At 45.6% G+C, this 26,873-nt stretch overlaps 1 protein-coding gene across 3 annotated transcripts in view; it reads left to right on the plus strand.

Annotated features, from left to right (window-relative positions):
* Window positions 1–26,873, plus strand: part of PITPNM2 (phosphatidylinositol transfer protein membrane associated 2) — a gene marked incomplete at both ends in the record, with an annotated part of 57,922 nt that overhangs the window by 27,534 nt on the left and 3,515 nt on the right. Inside the window, 14 exons of one of the 3 annotated variants that reach the window (XM_079543944.1) lie at window positions 2,290–2,394; window positions 3,290–3,360; window positions 5,750–5,994; window positions 6,475–6,664; window positions 7,643–7,762; window positions 8,021–8,232; window positions 12,707–12,882; window positions 13,229–13,399; window positions 15,886–16,035; window positions 20,310–20,474; window positions 21,786–21,989; window positions 23,750–23,898; window positions 26,122–26,238; window positions 26,437–26,553. In XM_079543944.1, the coding sequence (XP_079400070.1) occupies window positions 2,290–2,394; window positions 3,290–3,360; window positions 5,750–5,994; window positions 6,475–6,664; window positions 7,643–7,762; window positions 8,021–8,232; window positions 12,707–12,882; window positions 13,229–13,399; window positions 15,886–16,035; window positions 20,310–20,474; window positions 21,786–21,989; window positions 23,750–23,898; window positions 26,122–26,238; window positions 26,437–26,553 (2,192 nt within the window). The remainder of the gene's footprint in view (window positions 1–2,289; window positions 2,395–3,289; window positions 3,361–5,749; window positions 5,995–6,474; window positions 6,665–7,642; window positions 7,763–8,020; window positions 8,233–12,706; window positions 12,883–13,228; window positions 13,400–15,885; window positions 16,036–20,309; window positions 20,475–21,785; window positions 21,990–23,749; window positions 23,899–26,121; window positions 26,239–26,436; window positions 26,554–26,873) is intronic. The other 2 variants (XM_079543946.1, XM_079543945.1) reach the window with 2 other exon arrangements.

The raw sequence follows: 26,873 nt of genomic DNA on the forward strand, positions 1-26,873 counted from the left end.
CGATTTTGTAAAGCAGAATTTCAGTGATGTTCAGCTGAAGTTCAGATCCACAAAACTGATGGTATCTTCTAGAGTTCTCACATCAAGTATTTAGGCATGCATCCCAAATGCTGAGGTAGAAAGTGGCCAGGATGCCTGTGAGTCAAAGTGATGAATTCATCTTGTTTGGAAAGAGAAGGGCCAACTTCAGGTCAATTTATTGACTTATATAGCACCTACAGAAACGGTAGAGGATTTATTGTAGCAATATACATAACAAGAAAAGAGGAATGAGTCATTGAAATGGCATCACTGCTATCCACCCCTTTTTTTTTTTTTTCTCTTTTTAATTACTCAGTAATAAAAAGGAGATAGATTGAGATAGATGTTTGGGATTCAGGCCCATGGGGAATTCCAGGAGTGTTCCTAAGGTCCCTAGGAGGGAGAAGTAACCCCGGCAGCAGCCAGGAGGCTCGTCGTGCTGGGAGATGCGGGATCAGTGCTGTAGGAAGTGGAACTGATCAGGGTCAGCAGCCAGCAGAGCTCCTCAGCAGTGATTCCCATGGACACACACGTTCCCTCACCGTGCAGTGGGTGCACTCTGAGCTCGGGGAGGTTTCTTGTCTTGGACTTCCCACTCTTCCTCGTTCACTGAGTCTGGTTAAAGAGGTGACAAGTACAGTAATATCTGATTCCTATCCCGTAATAAATGCTAATAACGGGAGTAATATCCCTTTCAGTGATCACTTAGGTAGCAATAAGGGCTGCAATTAAACCTCTCAAGGAAATAAGTTCAATATTAAGCTTAAGTTGCTGAAGGAGCTTTGAGTGCAATCTTCTTAATTCTCCGCCAGCACATGTTCTGCACGCACGTGCTTCCCCTTGCTGGGAACAGGTACTCCATGCTCCCTTGCGTGGGGCACAGAGGATTTACTCAGCTTTTTCCATAGCTGAAAAAGGAAATGGCATGCCAGTACGAAGTTTCCAGGTTGCTGTCTTTCTGTGGTCAACGTGTAAATAGAAACTCCTAAAAATAATTGGTCTTTGCTCGGCCGTGCACTCAGACCTAGCTAGATACACTGAAAAGAATAATAAATTTCATAATCTCTTTGTTTCCTGATCCTGGGATTCTTCCAACTGATTATTTTCTTAGTGACTGCACAGCACCGAGAAAGGGAGAACCCTCGTTTGGGGCTCTAAAGATTTTAGATCAAGACATCTGTAATTGCTGCTGTTATTATTATGTTTATATCTCTTTATTAAATTTATGAACCCAAAATTTTCAGGAAAGGAATAATAAGCACAGTGCAATAAACAAATTAGAAACCAATTAACCTCTGTAACAGTTAAAGACACATCCCTAACATAGGGGAAAAAAGGAAAAAAAAAAAGAGAAGGAACCAGCAACTCATAGCAAAAGCACCGCTGTAAGCCTTCAGCTGCTGCTGTTGGCTGTGGGTTCAGGTACAGCCCCGGGGCTCTGCTCCTCTTCCCAGAACTTGTCCTGGTGAAGCACTGAGTGTGGGAGTTGTGGGAGTGCTCTGCAAGGGGCTCAGCCCTGTTCACCTTCCTGGTTGCTGCCAGGGAGTGTTTTAGAGGCTCTGTGCCTTTTATGCCTCTTCCTTTTCATTACATTTCTCTGAAGGTAGTGTTCTGGGGAGCCTTGTTCTTTACCAGCTGTAGCTGAAATTAGCCTGGGAAGAAGCTCTTGAGGTAGGAGGGAAATGGAGGACGTGGGGGCAGTGTGGCCTGTCTCCTGAGGAAATCAGGCTAAAGATAGCCTGCGCAGTTCAGTTTCCTTTGTTACTTCTGCCTTTTTAGGTATTTGGTCCTGTTAACAACAGCGATTCTTATCACTGCTTCCCCCAAAGACCTCACTCAGTTTTCACATAACTCAGGGAGGATCCCAACAGCAAATGTTGCTTTGTCCTCTCCTATATGGAACCTGCTGGCTGCTCAGCATCACCAAGCAGCCATACAGGGTCATGCTGTGCAGAAAGTGCAGCCGGAAAAATGTCTAACTTCGTACTTCAAATGGTTGTTCTAAGAACCTGTGTCATGTTTTCCACACCTCAGGCCTTTTGTTTGGAAACAGAACCTTTTCGTTGCACGTTCTTGACTTTTTCCAAATAGGCTTCTTTTCCTACATACTGAAAACTGAGAAAGTATCGTGTTTAATTATGACTTAAACCATCAGGATGTTTGTAAGGTTACATATAGCTATGGGGTCTTTTGATTAAAATTCTGTTCTGTGCTCTTGTCTGTATACATAACTGTATGTGTGTGACTCAAAAAATCTGTTTTTTAAAGAGGACTTGTCTGACAATGAGGAAATGTTCCCGAAAGAAATAACCAAATGGAGTTCCAATGATCTGATGGATAAAATTGAAACCCCCGAATGTGATGATGTCCAGGGTAATTTTTTTTTTCTTAAGTCAAAACCGCATGTGATATTTCACGGTCTTTCCAGGTCACTTTTACAGCCCCATTCTGAGCAATGTAAAACTTGTTATCTTCATCTCATGATCGGAGAAGCTGAGGCAGAGCGTAGAAATGACTGCCTAGCACTGCTGGAACGGCGCTGCCTGGTGGGAGATGGGAGAAGGAAGCTCTTGGTTCTCTTCATTTCCCATGTTGGTTAGGTTCCTTTGTGTGACAGGCAGGATTCATTCATATAATGATGAATACTTTGGCTCTGTCTTGAATTACTTCAGTTTCTCCTTACTTTTCTTTTCTCTTGCTCCATCCTTTGTTCTTATCTGTACCCACCTCAATTTTTTTTTCAATTTTTTTTTTTCTGCTCATCCTTACGAAACTTTGGAAGGAATTGGACTCCTCAGCTAGCTCGATTCATGTAGCAACACAGGGAAGGATGACACTTAGGCTTTCTAGTACAATGCTGTAGACACAGACATGTGAGTGCCTCAGATCTCTGCTCCCCCAGTACAGTTGCAGTGGTTCCTTTTATTTTCCCACATATGAATCACTTCTGAGAATTGTGCAGGGATTTCCCATTGATGCAGTGCCTGATGAAATGAGGATGCTTGGGTTGCTGTAAGGAGAGTAGAACTTGCCAGTGTCCTGAAGTGCTTATTAAGGTTATGAGAAATTGCTGGAAAATAAGTGGCCTGGCATTGCCCAGGATCTCAGCTGGAAGGATGGGGGAGGGATGGAGAGGGCAATTTGATGAAATAATTAAGGCAATCTGAGGCAAAGAGGCTGAGAGGCATTGGCACAGTCTGCCTCTGAGGGAGAGTGTCTTTGCCAAAGTGTCTTGCATTGTTGACATTTTAAACCTCTGTGCTTGCAGGTGACTTGTATCATGAGACATCAGCAGAGTACCACGTTGGCTCCAGTGTGGAGAGGCTCAGCATCATTGAAGTAAGCACTTTGGTTTCTTATAACAAGATCCCTTGTTGCTGGAGAGTCTCCATGTGGGGTAAATGGGGTGAACTGCTCTCTTTGCTGCGAGTGGTGTCTTGTCTTTGTGTATCATTTGAAGCCACACTGGTATGCTGTGTACTCCCTGGCTAGGCTTAAGGGATTATTTCACCTGCCTTTTGAGCATCAGATAGAAAATTTTCAATCGTTTGCAGGCAGTGTCAGGTATCCAGCTGGAAAAAACACTGATCCTGTGGGGATAACAGCTGCCTGAGGCACTGCTGGTAGAACTGCCCTGATAATGCCAAGTGAGCTAGTGGAAACAGGAGTGCTGTGTAACTGCAGGCTGCAGTAGTCCCACTGACACAGCTGAGCTGCAGCCCACTCATTTGAACTGCTCAGGGCCTTGTTTGAAAACCAGTTATAGCACAGTCTGTATCAGAGCTCCAGATAAAATAACAAATGATTACCCCACTGGCTTTCCAGTCTTGGAGTATGTAGGTTTTTGCAAGCCAGTGCCCTAGTGAGATGTCCCTTAGAGTCATGGTAGTCATCCTGCCCCCCAGGCAGTGCCTGTTTGTGCTGCACAGCTGATGTGGCTGCTTACAGAGTCCATTGTGAACTGCTTAACTTATGTTATGGTCAGTTAAAGACTGTGAGCATGGATTTGATATTATTCTACATGCTAGGCTTTTGTTGTAGAGACTGAGAGCTTGAGGGCTATGGGGAAAGTGGGTTGCTGGAGATGGAGTGGTTCTAGCCACCTCACGGTGAGCTGTCTGCAGCTCACAGCCCTAAGATTTCATGCAGAAGCTGAATTGGTGCAGAGGAGTTGCTGTCTTCTTCAGGTAGTCTCCTCAAGTCATTCTCGTTTCTGGCTTAATTTTAGGAAAGAAACTTGAAAGAGAGCTGAAAAAGCCTTTTCCTTGTAGTTGTTCGCAAGTAGTCCACTAAAACAGTTTGAAATTTCTAGCCACCACAGCAGGGATTTCCTGTTTGGAAACTCCCTCACCAAAAAGTAGCCCAAGATTCACTTGTCTTACACGAATCCAGATCTTACAGGAAAGTTCTAAGTAGCCACCACCACCCCTAAAGTAATCAGCAGTTGCTTGCATGTTCCCCACTTCCTTTAAGAGCAGAGGTTAATGAACTGGAAGGGAACGGCGCCTCCAAATGACTGATAAACCTCCGGATGACCTGAGCTTGGTGACTCATGTTGTTCTCCAAATGAGCACTTAAAACATTTGTCTGAAAGCAGTGCTCAGATGCAGAGAGGTCCTCTGATGCCTCCAGCCAGGGAAAAGTTCACCTTGCAAGCACTGTAAACTGGAATCGGAGAAAGTTTAAAGAGCAGACATTAATATAAAGTAATGGTGCTAAATAATTAAAGGCTGTTCTTGTGCAGGAGGTCTGGAAAATCTTTATTACAGACTTGGATGTGAATTTTAATGCTTCTGGTGGGCTGCGTATTAACACATGCTTTAGCATTTATCTGGTAAAAATGCAAGCTAGCTGTTAGGTTGCTAATGTGTGCCTGGGCATGCTTCCCTCCCACCATTGTGTTTGTCAGGGGCTCAATCACTGCTCGAAAGACAGCAGGTGACTAAAGATGTTAAAATAAGAAAAAATTGCCCAATGGAAAATCCTGCTTGCCCCCCACCCCCCCCTTTCCCACCCACTCCTAGTGTCTTCTGCAGTGCCTCAACAGGGAGTTGCCTTCCCCTGGGGAAGCAGCCAGGATGTCCTCAGAGGTTGTCTCTGCTAGCATGTGGGGTGAGACACGGGAGAAAGGATCAGTACCTGCTTCTGCATGTCACAGGTTTTGGGGTAGGGGGATTAGAGTCTGCAAAGGAGCTGTTAACACTGAGAGCCCTGAGAGTGGAGAGATACCAAAAATAGGTTATGTTCCATTGCGTTATAACACGTGACCAACACAAATGGATGTTCTGGACCTGATCTTAGGGCATCAGGATCAGATTGAGAGCTGTTCTGCTGGGAAACTTAACAATAACCCTCCCTGGAGTTCAGATGCAAACTGCAACCTGTCTTTTAAGGCAAGGAGTTTATTCAACATCGTAAGTGAACGAGCTGGGCAGCCACTATACAAACCTGTGGTGTGTCTGTATAGCAGCCACTGAGCCAGTTGTTGGCCAGCCCTTTGGTTATGGAGAACTTTTTTATAGGGAAGTTTTTTCTCTTCAGTTCCTTTTTGCCAACATTATAAGCAAATCTGAAGTCTTAAACCTATTTAACTAGTGCATGTGTTGTAAGTACCAGGTATGAGTTTGGGGGAAAAAAGGTGATAAAATTTCCTTAAAATCCGTGTGGGACAAATATAATTTCTTTGCAAAACCAACCTTTCTACTTTGCTCTGTTCATTCCCATCTAGGATGAATCAGTGCAGCCATTAATGCAGCCAAGTAAAATCCATGTCCTCCTCTTAGTACTCCATGGAGGGAACATCCTAGACTCGGGAAGTGGTGATCAGAGCTCTAAGCAAGGGGATGTCAACACCATCACGACTGTCTTTGACACGGTGATGAGGGTACACTACCCAGCTGCTCTTGGACACATTGCCATCAGGCTAGTCCCTTGCCCAGCCATCTGCTCCGAAGCCTTTTCACTGGTGTCCAGGTAAGTTGATGCTACTTTTTTTCAGACGTGTAAAATTTCATGCTTGTTTTTTTATTTTCTTTTTTGATCTGGCATTCATTAAATACTCTGCACATTGAAAGTTCTGACCACACTACAAGAGTGCATTTATTAATATACTAGAGAAGCATTCAATCTCAATTTCATACTTAGCTGCAGTGAATACAGTAATCATGCAGCAAGACTTTTGTCATTGATTTACTCTAATTAATCCAATAAATACTGAGGCTCTAGTTCCTTGTCTGAAGGTTGTTCTATCCATGTAAGGTGCTGTCCTTGAAGATTTACGTTTGATGGGAGGGAAAGACTTATTAAATTTCTTATGTGTTTACTTTGGAGTAAATGGCCATTCTGTCTTGTGGCTTTTTTTTTTTTAACAGTCCTCACAACTGACTGTACTGCTTGTAAATGCTTTTCCCCACTCTGCATCTTAGTATTTCCAATCTCTCTTGCTCTATCCAGCCTCAGCCCATATAGTTATGATGAAGGCTGCCTGTCCAACAGCCAGGATCATATTCCCCTTGCTGCCCTCCCTCTGCTAGCAACATCATCACCTCAGTACCAAGAAGCAGTAGCCACAGTGATCGTCAGAGCCAACCAGGCCTACAGCGAGTTCATCAGATCCCAGGAGGGCATGTCATTCAATGGCCAGGTGAGCCACAACGAAAGGAAGAGCAAGTGAAGCAATTTCCTTCTGAAGCTCTTTCCATTCATTTCTCGGGATGGATGGAAGCGCGAAAGTGTTGAGCTGCAATAAGTGTGCTTCCATTGCTTTCTGAAAGAGAGATTATTGCTTACGCTCTGTCTTGAACCTTTGGGATTCAAAAGTCAGAGCCTGCGTTGAGAAATGAAGCTACAAGGCTGTGAAGTTAATCAGTTTTCAGCATGACACACTTTTCCAAATCAGGAATGCTACTTTTGCTACTCCCATTGCAAACCAAGGATGTTTCAGCGTTCCCCTTTTTAAAGGACCCTCAGCAGCTCTCACTAGAGTCGTCTGTCACAAATACAGGTTTCTTTTTCGAGGTGGCACAAGTCCTCTGTCCTGTAAAATACCATCACTGAGCATCACACTCCTGTGAGCAGAGTGACCCTGTAGCCCAAGTGGAATTTGACCTATTGAACAGGCTGTGCATGTTGTGCATATTATCCACCCTGAGCTTGTTCCCAGCCCCAGGGCTGCAGAAAGCCACCTTCTGCTCAGGGCTCTCAGTGCTGTGTTGTGCCTATCTACTGAATGCTCTTGGAGGCAGGACAGCATTATCTCCTGACAGCACAAACAGGGAATAGAAGCAGAGCAAAGCTTGCCTGAGGTGGTGTGGGCAGCTGGTGAGGAGGGATTCAGGCTTGCTTTTTTGACCCTGGACTTAGGGCCATAGATAGTCTCTGTGTTGCTTTCACCTTGCTCTGGTTGGCAGATGGGAAAGGGCAGAACATGATAGCTGTGCTGGCTAGCAAGAGTCTGCAGGGTATGAGCGGATGTTTTCTGACAAAATAGTCTTACTGGTAAAAACACTGGTTATCCTGTTACAGCAGCTTTTCCAAGTATAATCCAGCACTCCTTTTAACTGTCATCTCTGAACTGAAGTCCAAGGGCTCTTCCCCGCCCCATCTCTGTTGCCTTTTTCAGGTCTGCTTGGTTGGGGACTGTGTTGGAGGAATTCTGGGATTTGATGCCTTATGCTACAGCAATCAAACTGTGTCTGAGAGCCAAAACAGCAGTCGAAGAGGGAGTGTTGTGAGTGTCCAGGTAATGCTGTGTCTGCTGGGAATGGGTATGCTGGCCACAGCCCCTGGTTTTAGTGAGCATCTTTGCACAAAACAGCAAAGTCTGTCTTTGTAATTGATGGCCAGCAGGTGTGTCTTAGTGTGTGTGAATCCCAGGACTTGGTGGGCTTTGCTGTGAATGAGATTTTGATGTAGATGTGTTGAGAAGGATGGAAGGAGGAGGATATAATGTGGATGATTCAGTTGTCAGAGTGATAAGGCCATGTATTTCAAATCCCAGGATACCGACCTGCTATCTCCTGGAATAACAGTGAACAACAGCTATTGCTCCAGCGGCTCTAATCTGGAAGCCAGCAGACACCTCAGCAGGAGCAACATTGATATTCCCCGTAGCAACGGAGAGGATCCAAAGAAGCAGCTGCCACGGAAAAGGAGCGATTCGTCAACCTACGAACTGGACACGATAAAGCAGCATCAGGCCTTCCTTTCAAGGTAAGATTTCTAAGGAACAGAGCCAGCAGTGCTCCGGAGCTGAGATGGTGCACCTGTGAAACACGAATGTTGCTTTGTTATCCTGTGTCAAGGAAGGTGGAGGAAAATGTTATTTTAGATTAGAGGAATATAGATTTCATTGAGTATGTTGCATATACAAAAAAAACTATCAGCGCCCTTACTCAGCAGCAGTGAGAGAATCCAGCTGCTCTACTGCATCAGTATGACAGTGGAACAGCTCTTTATCCTGTTTCTGACTGCCCAGACAGGTAACTGCTTTTTTCTGTGCTGCAATTGCAGCGTGGAGGTCATATGGCAAATATGTTAACAGCGTGAGTGAAGAGAGTGAAGCAGAATTGTGACTCTGATATTGTTTTAATTTCAAAGGATCTCCAAAAGCTGACCTGTTGTCACAAGTAGAGTGCTCTTTAATTTTAGCTTAGTTCAAGTGTGCAATTGAACTGCATTGTCCTTTCCTGTCACAGTAATAGGTTTCTGGTAGGTCAGTCACATGCTCTGAGTAAGTCATCGTGAGCCCCTCACTGGTTAGTTGGTTCATCTCTACTGTCCTGTGTGATTGTTTGGCAAAATCATCCATGCCATTACATGAAGCAGGAGCAAGGGATTGGGTTTTGTCCTCTGCCAGAGCTGCTCCATTGTACCTGGATTGTATTTCAAATTTGTTACTCGCTATCAAAGCTCTCAGTATCACATTGCAAAGCTTCCTCAGATGGGCTTTCACAACCGTATCTGTTAACATAACTGATAAAATTTTCATAGTGATCTTTCCATTGCTGCTGATCATTTGGGGATTACTTCTGCAAGCTCAGAGGCTTTTTCTGGCTGAATCATTTCGCTCAGCCTGTGTAACTGGACAGCCCATACCTCTGTCTCCTATAGGACCAGAGGAACTGCATCATTCTCCTAATCCCTCTTCCCTCTACATCCCCAGCATTGGGAGCAATGTCTCCCCAGTCAAACACCATTATCTGCATTGTGACTATGTTCAGTTCTGTTCCTTTTGCCCCATGCTGAGCTGAAATCTCATCCCACTCTTCTGCTTCTCCTCAGTTACTTGCAGTTGTTGTCCCAACACAGGGGCTTACGTTGTCCTGCCTTGTCAGGGGCCCATTTGCAAAAGATTCATAGCAGAACAGAGTTTTTGTTTTCAAAAAGGTAACTGCATTTACGAAAGACAAAACAGTAACTTTTCAGCTGTTCCTAGCAGGTTAATAAAAGACAATCAGTCTCTTGTTCGTACCTTATTGAAACAGCCTCCTGTAGTACAGGAGTCATACAGAAATGTACTTTCTCTTCCATGTTCTTGACCTCAGGAGCACAGGCTGAGCACAGGAAAGTGGGCTGGCATCTTGATGCATTTTGCATCTAGTTTAGCAGAGGCAGTGAGCCTGGAATGGCGAAGGGATTGTGCAGTGCCATCTGTCTTTTCAAACAGCTTTGTCCCAGTCTTTCATGCTCCATCTCTTAAGGAGCGTGCCAGCTCCCTTTGGAATGCATTTGAGGGGAGCCTGGAAAGGGCTGTCAGTGTTCAGTGTGCTGATGGATTAGGGCACCTTTACTTCTTTGGGGCTTTGTATCTTTCAAAATCAACCTTTAAAACTTGAGTCAAAAATGAGCCTCTCCCAAAGCTCAGTAACAAGATTTATCCTGGAAAAATGCATGAGCTCCATTTGCATCTCTCCCTCTCTGGTCCAGGGCGCAGGGGCTCACCCCTTCCTCTTGGCAGGGATCATCCAGCCCAGTCATTGGCTGAATGCCCCTTCAGTCTCTCTGTCATTAAATAATGATTTTCCCATATGAAAACCAAGCTCTGATGCTACTCAGCTTTGTGCAGGAGACTGGCAGGACTGAGCCAAGTTTTCCTAATGGGCCCAGCATTCTGGCAGCCTGGCATATCGGGGCCTTTCTCTCCGTGCCTATTGCAGATTTCAACCTGTGCCAAAGACACTAATTTTTTATTCATGTATCAGATCAACTCTCTTCTTTGGGATAATGCCCAGCAAGCCAGAGCAGCATCTGGAGATTACAATCACACATTTATTTTTAAATTCAGTCCTTCTGCACAACTACATTATTTCTGGCTGTGCTGTACTTGTATTATTGTAAATGAGTTGATTTGCTTCTGAAATTCATAGGCTCTTGTTTAATTAATGCACACAGTACATCTGCTGCTTTTTAAAGGGAGAACAGGGCACTGTACATTGCTTGGAGCATGATGGATTCAGAGTTCCCCTTGGCTCTCATTTCTTTTGATTGCAGAAAAGACTATCAAGATTCCAGTAAAATGAGAGGAGCCATCCAAATTGCTTAGCAGTATGACTGTTCTCATTCTCTTCCATTCCCCACAAAAAGATGCCGTGGGAAGATGAGTGAATATGCAAAAAGCCTTGTACTTACCCTGCTGCAACACATCTGCCATCAGGATCCTTTCTGTTGCATGTTTTTTTGGATCACACTGTTGTTGCCCTGTCTTCAGCAATGCTGAACTTATTCTGAATAACTTTGTATTCCTTACATGCGGCAAACTTAATGTGTTGCAGTCTTGACAGCTAAAATAATTGTAGCTTCACCAAAGGTGGCTTGTTTTTAAATCTGTTTGAGCATCTCACATCCCAGCAGTGTGATCTCAGGGAGGCTTGTTCACATCACAGGAATGGGAACATACTCATTTTAGCTGTCACTGCTGTAACCTCCTGTTCCTCTTGCTTTTGACATCGCTGTTTTGACTTTGTGATCTCTATGCCTGCCATAAGTAAGCTGGTTATTTCCCTGTGGATGGTAACCAGGAGAACAGCACTGTGATTGTGCATGTGTGCACCTTCAGAGAATACATGGCAGTGGGGCACAAGGAGAAGGTATTAGCACCCTTAGGGGGCGACAGCCAGCAGGATGCTGTCCCTGGAGTAACGTGCTGCTTGCCAAAGTTCTAAAGCTACAGATGAACAGCCCTATTTCTATGAGCCCCACGCTGTGGGACATCACTGCCCACTCGGGCAGCCACATGCTGCCTTCAGACATGGCCTGAGGAGCCATTGCTGTGGCATGCGCTGGTGGCCACCTGGGACTCTGTGTTGGGGCTGGGTAGAGACTTACATTTACATCATCCCTGACTCCAGGCCTGTAAGCCTATTATCCAGCCTGGCTGTTTTGGTATTCATTTATCCTACATATTTTATAGGCCCCGTTCAAATGCTTTTTAAAGTGTTTGAAAACACCCTGCAAAGTCACTGCTGGGAGTCTGTCCTCAGCTCTCCAGTTGCAACTGGTGACAGCCCAGCAAGGCTGCAGTCTGAATCTGTAGAATCTGGAGAGGAAGAGAAATTCAGCTGTATTGCTTTAGGCTGGTGAGAGAAGAATGTCAGAAAACCTTTTCTGAACCAGGTTATTAGTGCTACACATCTGTTCTTTCACTGTTTTATCCCAGACCATGACCTCTTCCTAGCATGGGGGTGGATTCCTGGGCTTGTTGTCTAAGAATTCCTGTTTCCCTTTCCTTAGTGTCCAACGGATATGTGACGTCAAGTCTTTGTTGTAAACTTATGTATTGGCCAGCCTGCACTGTACACGAGTTTAATTTTTCAAGGAGATCTGACAGAAGAGTAGAAGGCTGGACACATTTGTATCTTTTTTATTTAAGTACAATTACTTGGGGTTGTTGGGATAAGGCTGAGGGATAATTTGAATGGTAATAACTTGGCATATGTGACCTCAAGGGAAAAACAGAGGTGAGAGAGTCCTGGTTGCATGATAAACGCGATTTACATCATGGCCACTGAGTTAATTACCTCGGATTACCATGTCCAGTGTGTGCTATGCACACGTTTGGAAGCTGTAATGTGAATCTGGTACATGAGTATGTTAGAAGCCCTCATGCAGATTTTGATCTTTCCTTTTCTCTTTCCCCTCCCATTTTTTTTCCTCTTCTCTTTTTAATACCGTAACATTTGTCCAAATATTTCTATGAGGAAGAAATGGGTAAGCACAGTTTTCTGTAACATTTGAGAGTTAGGTGATGGAAGGAACTCAAATGTTGACAGCCAGAAAGCGCAGCAGTGATGTGTGTAATGGAGTGAATCATTGTAAATCTGCTTTTTTCCCCCCTGTTTGTTACTCTAGTAACTTTGGTTTGCTGGTTATTTTAGCTTGGAAATGGCTGTTCTACAACCAGCAGCCCAGATTTTGACTCCTCAAAAAACCAACATTTTGAGGTGATTGGAAAGTGTTAACGAACCCACTCAAGGCTTGGATGTGTACAATCTGAAGTATACCAATGAAATGAGGTCATTGTTTGGGGGGCACATCTTACTGGATAGGAAATCTACAGTACAGATTGGCACAGTTCCTTCACAAGAGAGACAGAAATTACACTCGCTGTCAATCACTTATCTTGGCCTTCAATTATGACAAAATAGCATGGATGAAATTTTGAAGTTGTTTTCTGGTCTTCTTCTAGTTTACATTCTAGTGTTCTGAGAAATGACCCGGGATCCAGGCGATCAAGTAGCTCCACTATGCTGGATGGAGGAAATATTGGGAAGTTTGAATTTGAGATCACTGACTTCTTCCTCTTCGGTTCCCCCCTGGGTCTGGTTCTTGCACTGCGAAAAACTGTCATTCCAGCTCTTGACAGTAAGTCCTGATGTAAACTGCTGTGTTCCCTGAGTAATCGAGTCAAAAAACCCAAATATTTGTAAAGGAAATGTTTATTCTGCCACAAGGGATCAGGTCACCCTACGATCTGGACAATACTGAGAATTTATTCATTTGTCTTTTACTTCCAAGTGTTGAGAATACTGGGAAAATTATTGAATCTGTAAAGGTACTGATAAATATTCCATTTTAATCAACTGAAATAAGAGGAGGTAATAAATCTTCAGTACTTAGAAAAAAAAAAAAACAACCACCCTCAACAGGTATCTGTTTTATAGACAAATAACTGTGTGATACTTGAACACTTTTTTCTCCATCTCTTTAGTCTTTCAGCTCAGACCAGCTTGTCAGCAGGTCTATAACCTGTTCCACCCTGCAGACCCATCTGCTTCACGCCTTGAGCCTCTTCTGGAGAGGAAGTTCTACCTTTTGCCCCCCTTTAATATTCCCCGTTACCAGAGGTTCCCATTGGGTGATGGCAATTCTGCTGTTCTGGGTAAGTCACTTTGGATCCCTGTTTAGCTGTCTAAACTTCACATGAAGTTATCAAAGCAATTGGGAATGACAAGAAAGAGAATTGGCCCTGTAACATTAACTTTATTCTTGATTTATCAGAAAAGTAGGCATTTTTTTCCAACAAAATCAGTGCCCTGTGTCTCAAATGCCTGTCATTTGTCACATAGAGGCCATCAGCTGCTGAGAGTCAAAATCTAATGAGCTCCCTTTGAAGTCCATGTTTTACACCCAAGCTGATGCTTGTTGTTGGGACTGAATGGAACATGATTAACTTGGCTGAGTTTTAGGACCTTGGTGTTTAGGGTGCCAGTGAAGAGTGGAAGGAGCAAAATCAGCAGTAAGATAATGAGATGATTCACTTGGTTGTGCCCTTTGTTTTTTCATGGAACCAGCCAAAGGACTGGCTCCTGCAAATGGTCAGACTGCTGGCAATGCCTTGCCTTTTACACCTTGCCCATGAGACACTCAGTCTACTAGGACTCCTCTGCCATCAGCGGCCTTTTCACTTGCTGTACCCCAATTGCACAGTAACAGTGTCTAAAATGGCTGTGTGCATGTTCTTTTGGCTGGCTAGGTTTCATCTGAAACAATTGTGTCCTGACCATGCCCTGGCTCAGCTCCCATTACATCAGTGCTCCTGCAGTTGATCTAATAAAATAAATTCTATTTCCTACCATCTTCACTTCACTTCTGTGCCTAGACTCTCATGGTCTGTTGCCATTTTAATGCAAGCTCTCATTGCAAGGAGTTCTCGGGGAATTTAACTGCTGCACGAAACTAAATTTGCCCTTTCCATTTCACCTAAAGCTTTAGCTCCTTCCAGAGTAAGGGCTTTGGGGCAAGGAGGACAGCTTCACTGGTTTTTTCCCCTTGTTGGAACACTTAGTTAAAGACTCCTTAAAATCAACAGACTAGCTAGGAATTTCTACTGTAAAAGAAATCATGCTGGCAAACTGGAGTCAAATGCAAAAGCCACCATCTAGGAAGACTGGGATTGTGTGTTTTGTTTTTTGTTTGTTTTCATTCCCCTCTAACACTCTGGTAAATTTCCACTTACATGGTCTGCTTTGTATCTGTATCTTTAAAGATGGTTTCAATTGCTGAATCAGGAGGTCTAATTTGTTTAAACAGGCATAAACTAAAATCTGTAATTAGCAAAGCGAATAAATACTTTCTGCAGACCCCACTCGTCAAATATAGCAAAGATCTTGCTGCAACACCTCTTAAAAATGGATCCACCCACAACTGCATTTGTACTCAGTCCAGTTACAGCAGCTTGGGGAATCTGTGGCAGGTTGGAAAGCAAATTTCTGGGGGTGTATATTCTTGGTATCAGCTGCAAGTAGCCTTAAAAATATATATATATCTTAAACCTGCATTCTGGTTATCATCCCGTGCTACAGCAGTGATCTCACTAATTTACTGTGCCTCCCTACACCTCTGTTAGGTTGGCTGTGTCCAAGTTTAGGGATAAACCTCTACGTGATGTAATGGAGAGAGTGAAATAGCAATGAGCTCCGCTATAGGAAGGGTAGGGTGATTTCAAAACCCTCTCCAGGTTTAAGCTGTGTTATTGTAAGAGATGCTGCTCTGACGTGATCAATAAAACTGACCAAAAAAGCAACTTTCAATTCTCTGACTGTATAAAACAACACCTCTTCATTTGCTTATCATAAAGTAACAGGCTCTTCCTTTCCATTAGAGCCAAAAATGGCTGTGATTTGAGCATTATCTATGAGGGCTGTTCTGACCATGGTTTGCAAAGCCACTAATAACACAGAAGTGCTCATTGTAGGATACTCCAGAAAAGTAAATTGTTGCTGTAATTAAGGTATATGATTTGATGATCATGTGGAATTCAAAAACTCAATTATTACAATTAGTTATGCACAAAATGTTCCATAATGCCACTGTGTGCATTTTCTTGTGCAGGTAGCTGGCTTTGTTTTTCACCCCATCCAGGACTCTTAGACTTTTTTCCATTATGTTTTTCCTTGTGCCATCTGTACTAGATATTGGGTCCCCATTTCATTGCAACCAACTCGCAGAGTGGAATCAAATTCACAGCTCTGCTTACTCCTGTGCTCACTGTGTAGGCTGTAAGTCTGATTCAAGTAAATCTTCCCATGGAGCATGTATTTCTTCTCATTTTTCTCTGGGTCTGCTGGCTATTTGTAGATTTAGCTCATTTGGAGAAGCTGCTGAAGAGGCTCCCTTTTCTTTTGGTGTTGAAATACCATCGTTCTGCTCTCATCTGCTACCAGCCAATCTCTCCGATGTGGGTCTGTTTGGAAACCCACCCATGTTTCGTTTCTTTTGCTCTCTTTGAAGGTTGTCCTTTCATTGAAGACCGTTTCCTCATAGTTGAAGTGCTCAGTTGTAATTGTTTGTACGTTATTACTTCGTGGCCACATGTCTGTTGTTCTTTGTCCTTCTGTATTTTTTTTTTTCCCCATCTGCTTCTAGTTGAGACAATCCAGAACAATCCCATCCTCCTCATGGAAAGTAGCCCTCTGGGTGCTGCCCAGCACCAGGACAGCTTCATGGAAACAAGTATCCCCGTTCCCGTACTGAATTGGCAAGATGTTTCCAATAAAAGTGCTGGTTTTGCTGAGTGTGTGTAATCTACACTTTTGTATTGTCTGTGGTGTTGGGTACTCGGGGTGCTTTTTGGAGACCATTCTGTTACCTCCTGGAGCTGAAGTCTTCATGCTGTGTCTCAGACTGTGCCACGTGAAATTACTGCTTGGGGTCTGGGAGACCCAGCAGGAAAAGAATGAGTCAGAACCACAGTGCTGAGTTTGGAAGGGGAGACTACTGCCACATACTTCATTTCTTCCTCTTCTAGTGGCAGTGCTGCTGGAAGAGGCTTTGGCACAGCAGCACAGAGTCTCTGTGTGCCTTGCTCATGTGCAGATCCCACAGGACTGGACTGCAGTGTGCAGCTCCCCAGCACTCAGCCACACTGTGCTGTGGCCAGCAGTCTAACCAATGCTGTGTCAGACCAGATTTTGTCCATTTGAGTGTTCCGTGTTTGGACAGTCCTTGTGGCTTTGCTGAGTACACTGAATGAGGCTTTCAGACCCGAAGGTGGCTGTGTGTTGGCTTTTTACAGTTAATTTCTGGTCTTCTGCCTTAAAAGCAAAGTTCAATGCATTTGTTTTGCTTTGTTCTACTATGGTAAATGCTGCATGGCCTCATTTATTCTGGTGGCGGCTGGTGCTACAACTGCGATCTTAATGAGACTTTTAGTTTTCTCTTTCCCATGTGTCACGTGCCCATTCTCACTTTTTTTTTTCTATTCCCAATTGAGAACCCAGTTCTGCTGTCATTTTATTTGTTTAACAAGCTGACCATCACTGTCCATGAGTAGTGCAGTATGTTATGTGGTCATACAGGATGGCAACGTTGCAGACTCTTCCAGATAGGCTCTGCCTGTGTCTTCTGAAGGTGCAGGTGATTAGTAGGTGTGCAGTTGCTGCGTTGGCTATGATGTTCCATAACAAAGCAGAGGCAAGGGATCTGGTACTATTCATTAATCCCTTTGGAGGTCACTGATGAAGTGCCATTTAGCTGTCATCTGATACATCCTGCTGCCAGGACAGTGCTTTCAGAAGATTCTCTGCTCTTTACCCTGTGTTTCAAGAGCACGATGTGGCTGAGCAGTGCTTGCTTTGACTGCAACAAGTCCAGCCTCTGGTCTGCAGGAGCTCCACAACCATGAAAACATAAGGACAGCAGCACTCTGCATGGCTCTTGATCTCAGGGTAGCTATTGCAGAGCGCCCAGCGCTGGCCGGTGATTGATGCAGGCAAGGCCTGGCTCTGCTGAGCAGCTGGCTGGCTTTTGTGTTTTATTGAACCTTACATATTTTCAGTGCTTTCAGCATTCCCCGCTTCTGTGGCAGAGCAAATAGCACATACTGAAATCTGCCACTCTGGTACCCCCAGGACTTAACTCAGTGCCAGCAGTACATTAGGAGGATGGCCTGCTGCCGTTCGCTGAGTGCAAAACAATCACTGAGGACATTGACAAATGAGTCCATAAAAAAAATACAACGTAGAAATGAGTGTTAAAAGATCTATAGCTGGGGAAAAAAAAAGTCGTTTCTTATAGCACCTCTTCTGGAAGTGCAGTAAAATCTCAATTCATCCTGCTCACATCATTCTTAAAGAGAGCCCCTGTGGTTTCTGAAAGGCAAGAACAGTGGTGCCCCAAAAGAAATAGGCAGAGTTTACTGCTACAAAGAATAGGCAGAATTTAGGAAATAAGTTGTTAGGTTTCTGTTGTTTGTTTGTTTGTTTGTTTTCCTGTGAGTTGTGTCCCAGTATCTCATCTGGAAGTCGCTGTTGCTGCAGCTTTGGGCTGAGGGAGCCTGGCTGGAGGGGCAGCTCTCTGCCCCTGCTTCCTGCCCTGCTGTTTCCTGGCCCTCCTTTTCTTTATAAACTGACATCTTTCAAAGACAGAGGGAACGTAGCATGGGGAAGGGGAGAAATGTGAAAGCAAAGCAGGTGGGCTGGGCACGGGAGTAACTGCACACCATCCCCTAGAGACAAGCAGGTTTCTGACACCAGTGCAGGCAGTGCTGAATTGAGCAGTTCAGTGACACTAAAACAGACTGGATTTTTGTACAAGTGAGAATCACTGCAGTGATGACTTTGTGGTGGTTTGGAGGGGCTGTGGGAGGTTGTTTTTTTGTGAAGATACGCTAACAGAGCCAGAGCCACAATCAGCCCAGGCAGCCCCATGTTTGCCCCAGCCTTTCCTCCTGAGTAGCATTGTTGTAATGCTCTTTAGTGTGTCTTCCAGCTGCTTCCTAATTCAGGCCACAGATGTTTATTTCTAAGGGAGAGGAAAGAAGTTCAGGTTTCACTGGTCGATACTGGCTAAAACCAGAGCCTGGCACTTTTCCTAGTACAGACAAAGCCAAGCTCCCTTCTCACTACATCTGACTGAGTTCAGGGAAGTTGATGGGCATCATCTGTGTTGCAGCTGTGCTGGGGCAGCCATGTGATGTGATGGAAGAGAATAATTGCAGAAGAATCTCCTAGTGTGTACAGGCCAGGGGTAACCTGGAGAGCTGAGAAGGTTGTCCCAGCTCACGCAGCCAGTAGATACCAGCAATGGGACCTGGACCCTTTACCCCATGTGGGTGAATGTAGCCAGCCCCTGGCTTGGCTTGTATTCTCCAAGTACAGCCTGTCCTTGAGCTGCCTGTGGTGCTTTCCACAGTAAGAAAGCCATGCTGGCACATGGGCTCAGAGGTGCTGGTTATGGCAGCCAGCAGCTCAAGGCAAGGTGAAAAGAGGAGGAAAGTGCTGAGAAAGTGATGCTGGTAATGGCTTTTCAGGCACAACGTGGGCAGTGTGCGAAGCACATCATCAGGGCAGGCTCCCACCGTGGCTCAGATCATCCAGTCCACAAAGCTTTTACACAGAGCAGCTTGTGGCCTGATTTTCCCTGCAGAGAACAGAACTCTCACACCAACACGTGGGTACAGGTTTCTGCTTCGAACGCTCTCTTTCCCTCTGCTGCAGCAGGATTTGTGTGGGCACAGACGCTGCTGCTGGGAACTGAGAGATTGGAGGAAGCAGATCAGTAGCCCTAAACAAAAAGATCTGTGTTAAAATAAACCAAAAACGCCCTTAGCCGACCATGTGCTAGGATCAAACCCAGGGATATCTAAAGTGGCTGAAATAGGTGGAGGACGTTGGTGTGGGGGAGAAATGTGCTTACGTTCCCTGTGGCATTGCTGCCCCTGAGGACACCAACCTTTGCCCTGTCTTGAAAAAAGTTCAGATGCTGCTACTCAGGTACAGCAGAGATGGGCAACATTAAAACAGGAGTGAGTAGCTTTGCTTGTGCATGTTACTGTCACACCTGTGCTACCTGCTATGGAGTGCATTTGGCACCATAAATCCTCTGCCCTGCAGAACCAAGGGATATCCCAGAGGCATTGAATTTGGCCTCATCGCATCTGCAGAGGGGTGGGTGCTGGTACCACTGGTAGAGGGGGAAAACTGAAATGCAGAGATTTTATTTTGACTTCCAGCATCTCTTGGTTTTGCCATTTGAGGTCTGTTTCCCTCTGATACACGTATACAGTCCACATCAGCGTGACTTGAAATCCTCCTGCTCTGTATCGATGTACTGGAGGGTTAAGGCACACTTGGTAGACCTCAGGTTGGGATCTAAAACCCAGGCTTGCAGCTGTACAGAAGAAGCTCTGTTTTCACAGTCTGAGCACTCCCCGATTCACCAACACCGCCTGGAGATGTAAGAGCTCAGCACTCCTTTCTCTCAATAGCCCTTGCTTCAATTTAATGAGTGTTGGCTGTATCAATCAGCAGTGAAACACAAGTTCAAATTTAATCCCTGCCAGGCATGAAATGTTTTCTTGGTACTTTCTGTATTAACACTTCTGTCTTGGAGATGTTTATTTAAGTCTAAATGTTGCAAGAAAACAAATATCCCTTTTTAAACATTGTTTTTAATTGTTCTCCCTCCCCTGATTATTTTGTCTCTGTGGATATATACAAAGCTGTATATATTCACATCTGTATGTATGACACATGCTTCTGCTATAGCTGCTTAAGTAAGTCTGCCTGGATTATTTTGTTTGGCACTTTGGATTTGGTTGGGTTTTTTGAGCTAATTATTTTGCTTTCCTCAATCAAAGGCCACTCTCCAGCCGCATGCCTCTCTGCTTGCTGCGGTGTTTGCTTTCTTTCCAAACTAGAGCTCCGATGAAATGTTTTCCATTCAGATCAGCTTTGAAAGGTTTTTGCATCTACGGGCCTTGTTTTCCTCCTCTTCCTCCTCTCGAGTTCATCTTGCCCAGTCTCTGTCTGTTGGTCTAATATTTTGATTTCCCTGTTTCAACTTTGTAGCAGATGTTGTTCAGTCTCATGGTGCCGTCTTCATGGAAAGCGCGTCCCTGTCCACCCCCATTTCAGCCCCTCAGTTCAGGGGCTTCCGGAGAGCCAGTGAGATCAGCATTGCCAGCCAGGTCTCAGGAATGGCAGACAGTTACACTGCTTCCAACATAGCCAACAGTAAGTGTTTCACCCCCTCCAACACCACTGCTGTCTCAGCACCACACCCTGAGCTGGCCTGCTCCAGGTCAGAGCCACACAGCTTCTGTCTGTCCGTCTGTCTGTCTGGGGTATGCTTTCCATTAATAACAACAAATTGTTCACCTGGTTTTGTCGTAGCAGTGCATGTTACCGTCTGCCCTGGAGGAACCGGATGGTAATACAGGGGTCAGAGCTGCCTTATGCATGTTGGACTGTGCTGATGATCGTGGTGTAAATGGTTCAAAATAATAAGAATTGATAACTGTGAGCATTGTTTGGCTGCTGTGTGTGGTGAGGGTTGATCCAGAGGGATGGTTGTGCACTGCTGTTGCTGAGTCTGGCAGAACAAGTCAGGATCAGCGCAATAAAGGCAGTGAGGCACTGCACAGGGTGCACTGAGAGGTGGTGGTGCCCCATTTCCATGCAGACAACCACGGTCAGGTTGGGCTGTGAGCACTGATGGAGCTGTGGGTGTCCCTGTGCACTGCAGCCAGTGGGAACAGGCGGCCTTTGGGGGTCCCTTCCAACTCAAACAGTTCTGTGATTCTAGATCTATAATGCAGGGTGGTGTGCAGCTTGATGCTGATCAGTAAATGTGATCCACAGAAGCAGGGGACGAGTCAGCCTTTCTATAATGCTGGAAGGGGGAAAAGGGATCAGGTTGTTTATTACTTGGCATTGAAAATTGAGCTCTTTTGTAGCCTAGAGGGCAGCTCCAAGAGTCAGTGAGTTCTGACCTGTGTGCCAGAGCAGAAGGAGGAGAAAATAATGGCTTTAATTTTTAATAAAAACCTGTATAACTTTCTAGCAAATACCATAAGGAACAGCAGCCTTTGCTAACAGTTCACCCTGTTCTTATTTCAGCTGGAGTGTGAATTTAACAGCGCAAGTCCTAAGGGACTGCTGAAAACCAAACAAACTTAAAAACCAAAAAGACTTCAGCCTGTACTTTTGCCCCAGAAAGTGGTGAAAACTTAAGAGATGCTTCATTCCCAACAGGATGTATTACAGGGCTTTGAATGACTCACTTCATAATTCATTACTGAGCTTAATAACGCTCCCCAGGGGAAGTGTGAGCTGCTGAAAGGCTGTGGGCACTGGGCAGAGGCTTCTGTCCTGTTTGAGGTGACCTCCATAGGAAGAAAACACTTGCCCTTGCACAAAGGAGGTTTTGTTCCTCAGCAAGAGCTTCTGGAGGATGGAGCTGGTGTTGCCTGCAGCATGTGTGCTGTATTAAGTGTGACTCCTGTTTTGATTTTTGTTTGTTTTTGTATTTATTTTACTTTTTAGAAACCAAACACCACCTTAACCATTGTAGAGGGTTTAGCCTTCTCTCCCTACTTGCACTCCCTCACAAATCCCCCACCCAAACTTCATCCAAGAGACACAGGCAGCATAAACACGAAGTCCCTTCAAAGGGAAGGAAACCCAAAGGGCCATCGAGTCAGGATGCAGACTATGCTCTTCGGATACCTGACATGGACATCAGAAAAGGTATTCTGGAGAGACCAGCTCCAACCAATCTCCTCTGTCACTCAATGGCCACACTTTGCAAGAAATCTTTCTGCTTTCACTGAGGCACTTGCAGTTTCTGGTTGCATTTTAACAAGTACTTCTGTCACTCTGCTCCAAAGGACCGTCATATCACTGCTAACACCTGGCAGGAGCTTTTCTAGGCAAAGCTTTGGGACAACGCTTCTGCCTCCACTGCCCTCATACTGCCTTTTGAGCATGGAAGAAAATCCTCTCTGCTTTGTGCAAAGATTCTGAAGTTACCCAAGCTGGGGACTTGCACATGAAGTGAAAGGCTGGGACATGACCAGGAGCTGCCAGTTGGGAAGGCAGGGAGCCAGAAGTGGCTGCGAGGAGGTGCACCTGTGATCTGGAAAAGCCGTGTTGATCCAGCAGTGCCCTCATCCTCTTTCAGGAGGAGCCTCTCCAGAAATGCAGGGCCTATTAGGATAGGGCAACCCCAATGGTTGTCCCCAGTGGGCATTTGGCACACCAGAGCTGGGCGCAGGGATGTGCTGATGCTGTCAGTCTCTATGCTTTGCTGTGATATAGCAAGTCTCCAGAAGGGGCTGCTGAGTCCGTTATTTAAGTTCATCATCTGGGCTCATCACCAACTAGCTTTCCTTTAATAAGAGGGTTTTGTTGGGTTGTACCTTATATCTGGCAGCCTTCCTGGAAGTCCATAAAAGCTGGTCACGGAGAAAACCAAGTTTGAAGAAAAAGGCTGTCAAAGCCCCAGCTTGCAATCTGCATGCAAATAGAGCTCTTCCTCTTGCTGTCTTGACCAGGTTCATCTTCTCTTTCCATGGCTGTTTTTCCAGGCTGGAATGTGCAGGAGTCAAGGACTCCACTGCCATAAGGGTTGGAGGCTTTGGGCTGAAATGTGCTTGTTATGGAGCTGGAAAGGATGTGCGCATAGGCAGAGTTCAGAGCAGTGCTGAAGTGTGATGTTGTCCCACCTGAGTATGGCAGCTGCCACTCACTTGTGCCTGAGCTGTTGACTCTGGGGGAAGAAACTTTTTTCTGTGTTTTCTTTAACCTTGCCCACCCAAACAGTGTGTTTTTAAGTCCCCTGTGCAGTGAGTACCAGAACCTCTGGATGCTTTCTTCATAGCTCCTAAAGGGAGGGTGGACATCTGCCACCTGCAGTTTGGTAACCTGGGAGGGCAACAAGGATTTGCTGGGGGTTGCCAGTCCTGGCAGCACGTGCCATAGCACCCTGCCTTGTGGTGGACTCCGTATCTCACATGGACTCCCAGTATTCCGATCCTGTGCAGTGTGGCCAAGATCTGGATGCTGAAGTCTTTCATTCCTTGGTGAAGGAGTTTGAAGCAGGGTTGGAGATGATCTGGGCACATGCTGCAGTGGGCAAAATACACACACATCCTTCATCTCCTGTCTCCAGAGGAGACATGTTTTGTCTTCTAGTTTGGCACGGGGATTCCCAGGCTGCATGTGAGCCTTGGGTCCCTCTCCTGGGGTCTGGACTAGTGGCCAGTTAATACCTGCCCTCTGGTGCCTTCCTATCTCCTTAAAATAAGGAGAGCTCAAGTGCTGCTTGCCCCCACGTGTTCCTCCCTTGGTCTGGGCAGGCTCTGAGCCCTGGGCTGTTTGTTGCCTCTTAACAGTGTGACCAGCAAGGGACCAACCTCCCCATACCTGGTGCCAGGATCCAGAGCCCTGGGACAGAGACCGTGCGTGTGGCCAAACCTGCTCTGTCTAAACAGGTCTTTTGCTTCCAGTTGCTGCCAAGTGGTGGGGAACCAAAAGGATCGACTATGCTCTCTACTGTCCCGACGCTCTGACAGCTTTCCCTACGGTCGCCTTGCCGCATCTCTTCCACGCCAGCTACTGGGAGTCCACAGACGTCGTCTCCTTCCTGCTGAGACAGGTCCTCCTGCCCCTGCTGTCCCTGGGTCCCCTTTATGCTGTGGGAAGAAAGGAAAAAAGGGGAGGGGGCTTCTTTGTTTTTCCATTATAATTCCCATAACTCTTGCTGCTGCAGGTCCATCTTCTCCCCTTTCTTTTTGTGCTTAACCTGTACTGCTAGCAGAGCCATGCGAAATTACTGGACATATGCTGTGTTTGATGTGTTCAGTTTGGGCCCAGGTTTTGGTATCAGAGCAGATTTTAGACAGTCTGACCAAGGAGCCTTGCAGTGAGCCTGGGGTTGTTTCCCATCAGATCCCAGCAGCAGAAGATGGTGGTTCTTGTTTCTTGCAAGTGAGCTGTTCTGTGTGTGTGACTTCGGATCTCCAGTCTGAAACTTAAAAAAAAAAAACTTCTTGGTGTGTAAATATAAAAAATATAGTAAAACCGAAGAAGTTTTGTATGAATTTAACATGAGTTGGTAGATAGAGTTGGGTTCTCAGTTTCTAAGTTACCATGGGGGATTTAGTTTTCATTTCTCTAATACAAAGCACTTTTCCTGGGGCTAGGTGAATGTGAGTTTCTGGAGCCTGACACCTCAGACTCTGTCAACCTAAATTGGGCCTGAGATTTCAATTTACTGTTTAACTTATGTTCTTTCCTAAAACAGATGTGTTTTTCTTCAGCTCCTTGGAGATGGGGGGGGAGCTTTATGCTTTACAAAGTATGAACCTCCTTAAGGAAAGGTACTTAAGAGCATGGAAATAGGGAATAGAAAACTAAAACCAGGAGTGTTGCCACTACGGTGCTTGGGCTTGCTTTGTGTTAGCTCAGCTGTTAAGCTGTCCCCGCTCTCTCTCAGCCTCCTTCACTGCAGCTTCAATTATTTATGACTCTGCTGGCAAACTTTCTTTCAGTGCTTTTCAAAATTGTGTGGGAACCATAAACAGCAGAGATGTCAGTGCTGGAGGCAGCAGAGCTGTAGCAGTAATCCAGGGAGACCCTTTCTTCTCTGGCTGTATCCAACCCAGCAAGATTTATGCTTGCTGGATAACTGCTGTGAAACCACATCGAACTTAACTGAATGGGGACAAAGAGAGCAAGAGACCCATAACTGTGCATAGTGGGAACAGTCATCACAGTGTCATACACAAAATGCCCCACTGGGTTTAGCCCAAACCTGGCTCTGTAGCACAGTGTGGCACTTCATATCCTGCTGCTCTCCATCCATTCTCAGCCTGCTGGTGACTGCCTCTGTGGTGTGGCATCCCTCCTCCTCTGGTGCCTGTCTCTGTTTGCTCATCTTTGCCTTGAAACTCTAATTTTTCACATTCTTTGTCCTCTTGCTGTCCTTACAAAATGCCGAGCCACTTCTTCCCCTAATAAGGACTTGTTTCTAATCTCTGGACAAGGCAGAAAACTGCTGAATAGTTTTATTCTCCAAAGACTGAATCTTGTTAAAACAAGCTGCAGTGAGACTCAAAATAGGTTTCTGATCTAAATAATTTTCAGTAACATTTGTTTTTCTGCTTACCTTGGATTTCTATGAAATCTCTTCCCAGCAAGCACATCTTCCCTGCATCCTTTTTCTGTTTCCCTGGAATTAAAACAGCTTCAGCTCTGCAAAGCAAGCTGTCCTGTGCCAGACTACCACAGCCTGGGCAACTGGAGAGCTCCTGGCCACACAGGCTGTGTAAAAGAGCCTGCACATAAGAGTCTCCTCACTATTTTGGAAGGTCAGGATCACTAAGGACTACTGCCAGTTGTGGAGTTTTCTTGCAGGCTCACCTCCCAGTCTTACAGCAGCCTCTGAGATACCAATTAGCCTTTGAGATCTGTGGTGTTCAACTCTGAGTGGAAAGGGGAGAGTAGGAGCAATGTAGGTGGGATTAGTTAATGCCTAGAGGAAGGACAGGGCTCTGGCACAGCGCTCTTCCTGCTGTGTTTGAGTCAGCTTTGTGCCTCCTGACAGTCTCTCCCTCTTTTTTTATCTGCATCCCAGCTAGGATTAAGGCAGTGGTGGCCACAGGCTTTGCTAGTTCAAAAGAAAACTATTTTCCCTTTTCTTATGGGAGGAACTTCTAAAACTTGCTAGCTGATGAACCAAAAAGCCCAGCAGTAAACTTGGGCCGTCTCTGCCCAGGCATCATCCTTAGGCAGAGCTGGCTGGGGAGATGAAGGGAGTTCAGGCAGGAGAAGGGGCACTGTGCAAGTGACTGATCTGTTGGGCTCTGTCCTCCCACAGGTGATGAGGCACGAGAACTCGAGCGTGTTGGAGCTGGATGGCAAGGAGGTGTCTGTCTTCACTCCCTCCAAGCCCCGCGAGAAGTGGCTGCGCAAGAGGACACACGTGAAGCTGCGGGTAAGGGGCTGCCCCTGCAGCAGCAGGGAGCACTGCCACAGAGAGGGGCTGAGAGTTGTGGATGAACCGGAGGGAGAAATCCGCACTCTGATTTGCCTGGTTGTGTTTGGCATTTCCATGTGAGATGTTTCATCAGTGAACTCATGGGACTGACCCTTTGGTTTTGCTTTTTTCTTTTTTCCTTCTTGACTTGTGTAGAATGTCACAGCCAACCACAGGATAAATGACACCATTGCTAATGAAGATGGGCCCCAGACCCTGACTGGAAGGTTTATGTACGGTCCACTAGATATGGTCACACTCACAGGAGAAAAGGTACCATCTGCTATGGGGGTTGTGCACCGTGTGCTGAAAAGAACGGGGAACAGGGACAGACAGCACTGGTCATTGCTCCCTCACTGCCTGCGTGGGCTTGCTGCCCTTGGCCAGGCTCCCCTGCTTCAGCTTGTGTGGTGCCTTCTACCAGGAACAGCATTGAGCACAAAGGTCAGGTTTCATCCCTGCATCACAGTTCTCCATTGCTTCAGATCTAGCAAGGCACAGAGGGTGGAAGCAGGACCCAGGCCAAAGGGGCTTGGATGGAAGGTCTTCACCCTTGGCCTGTTTTACTGCTCATCGGGGTCTTCAGTGCTGTG

Source organism: Tetrao urogallus, assembly GCF_951394365.1.
Source record: "Tetrao urogallus genome assembly, chromosome: 17".
NCBI classification, from domain to species: Eukaryota; Metazoa; Chordata; class Aves; order Galliformes; family Phasianidae; genus Tetrao; species Tetrao urogallus.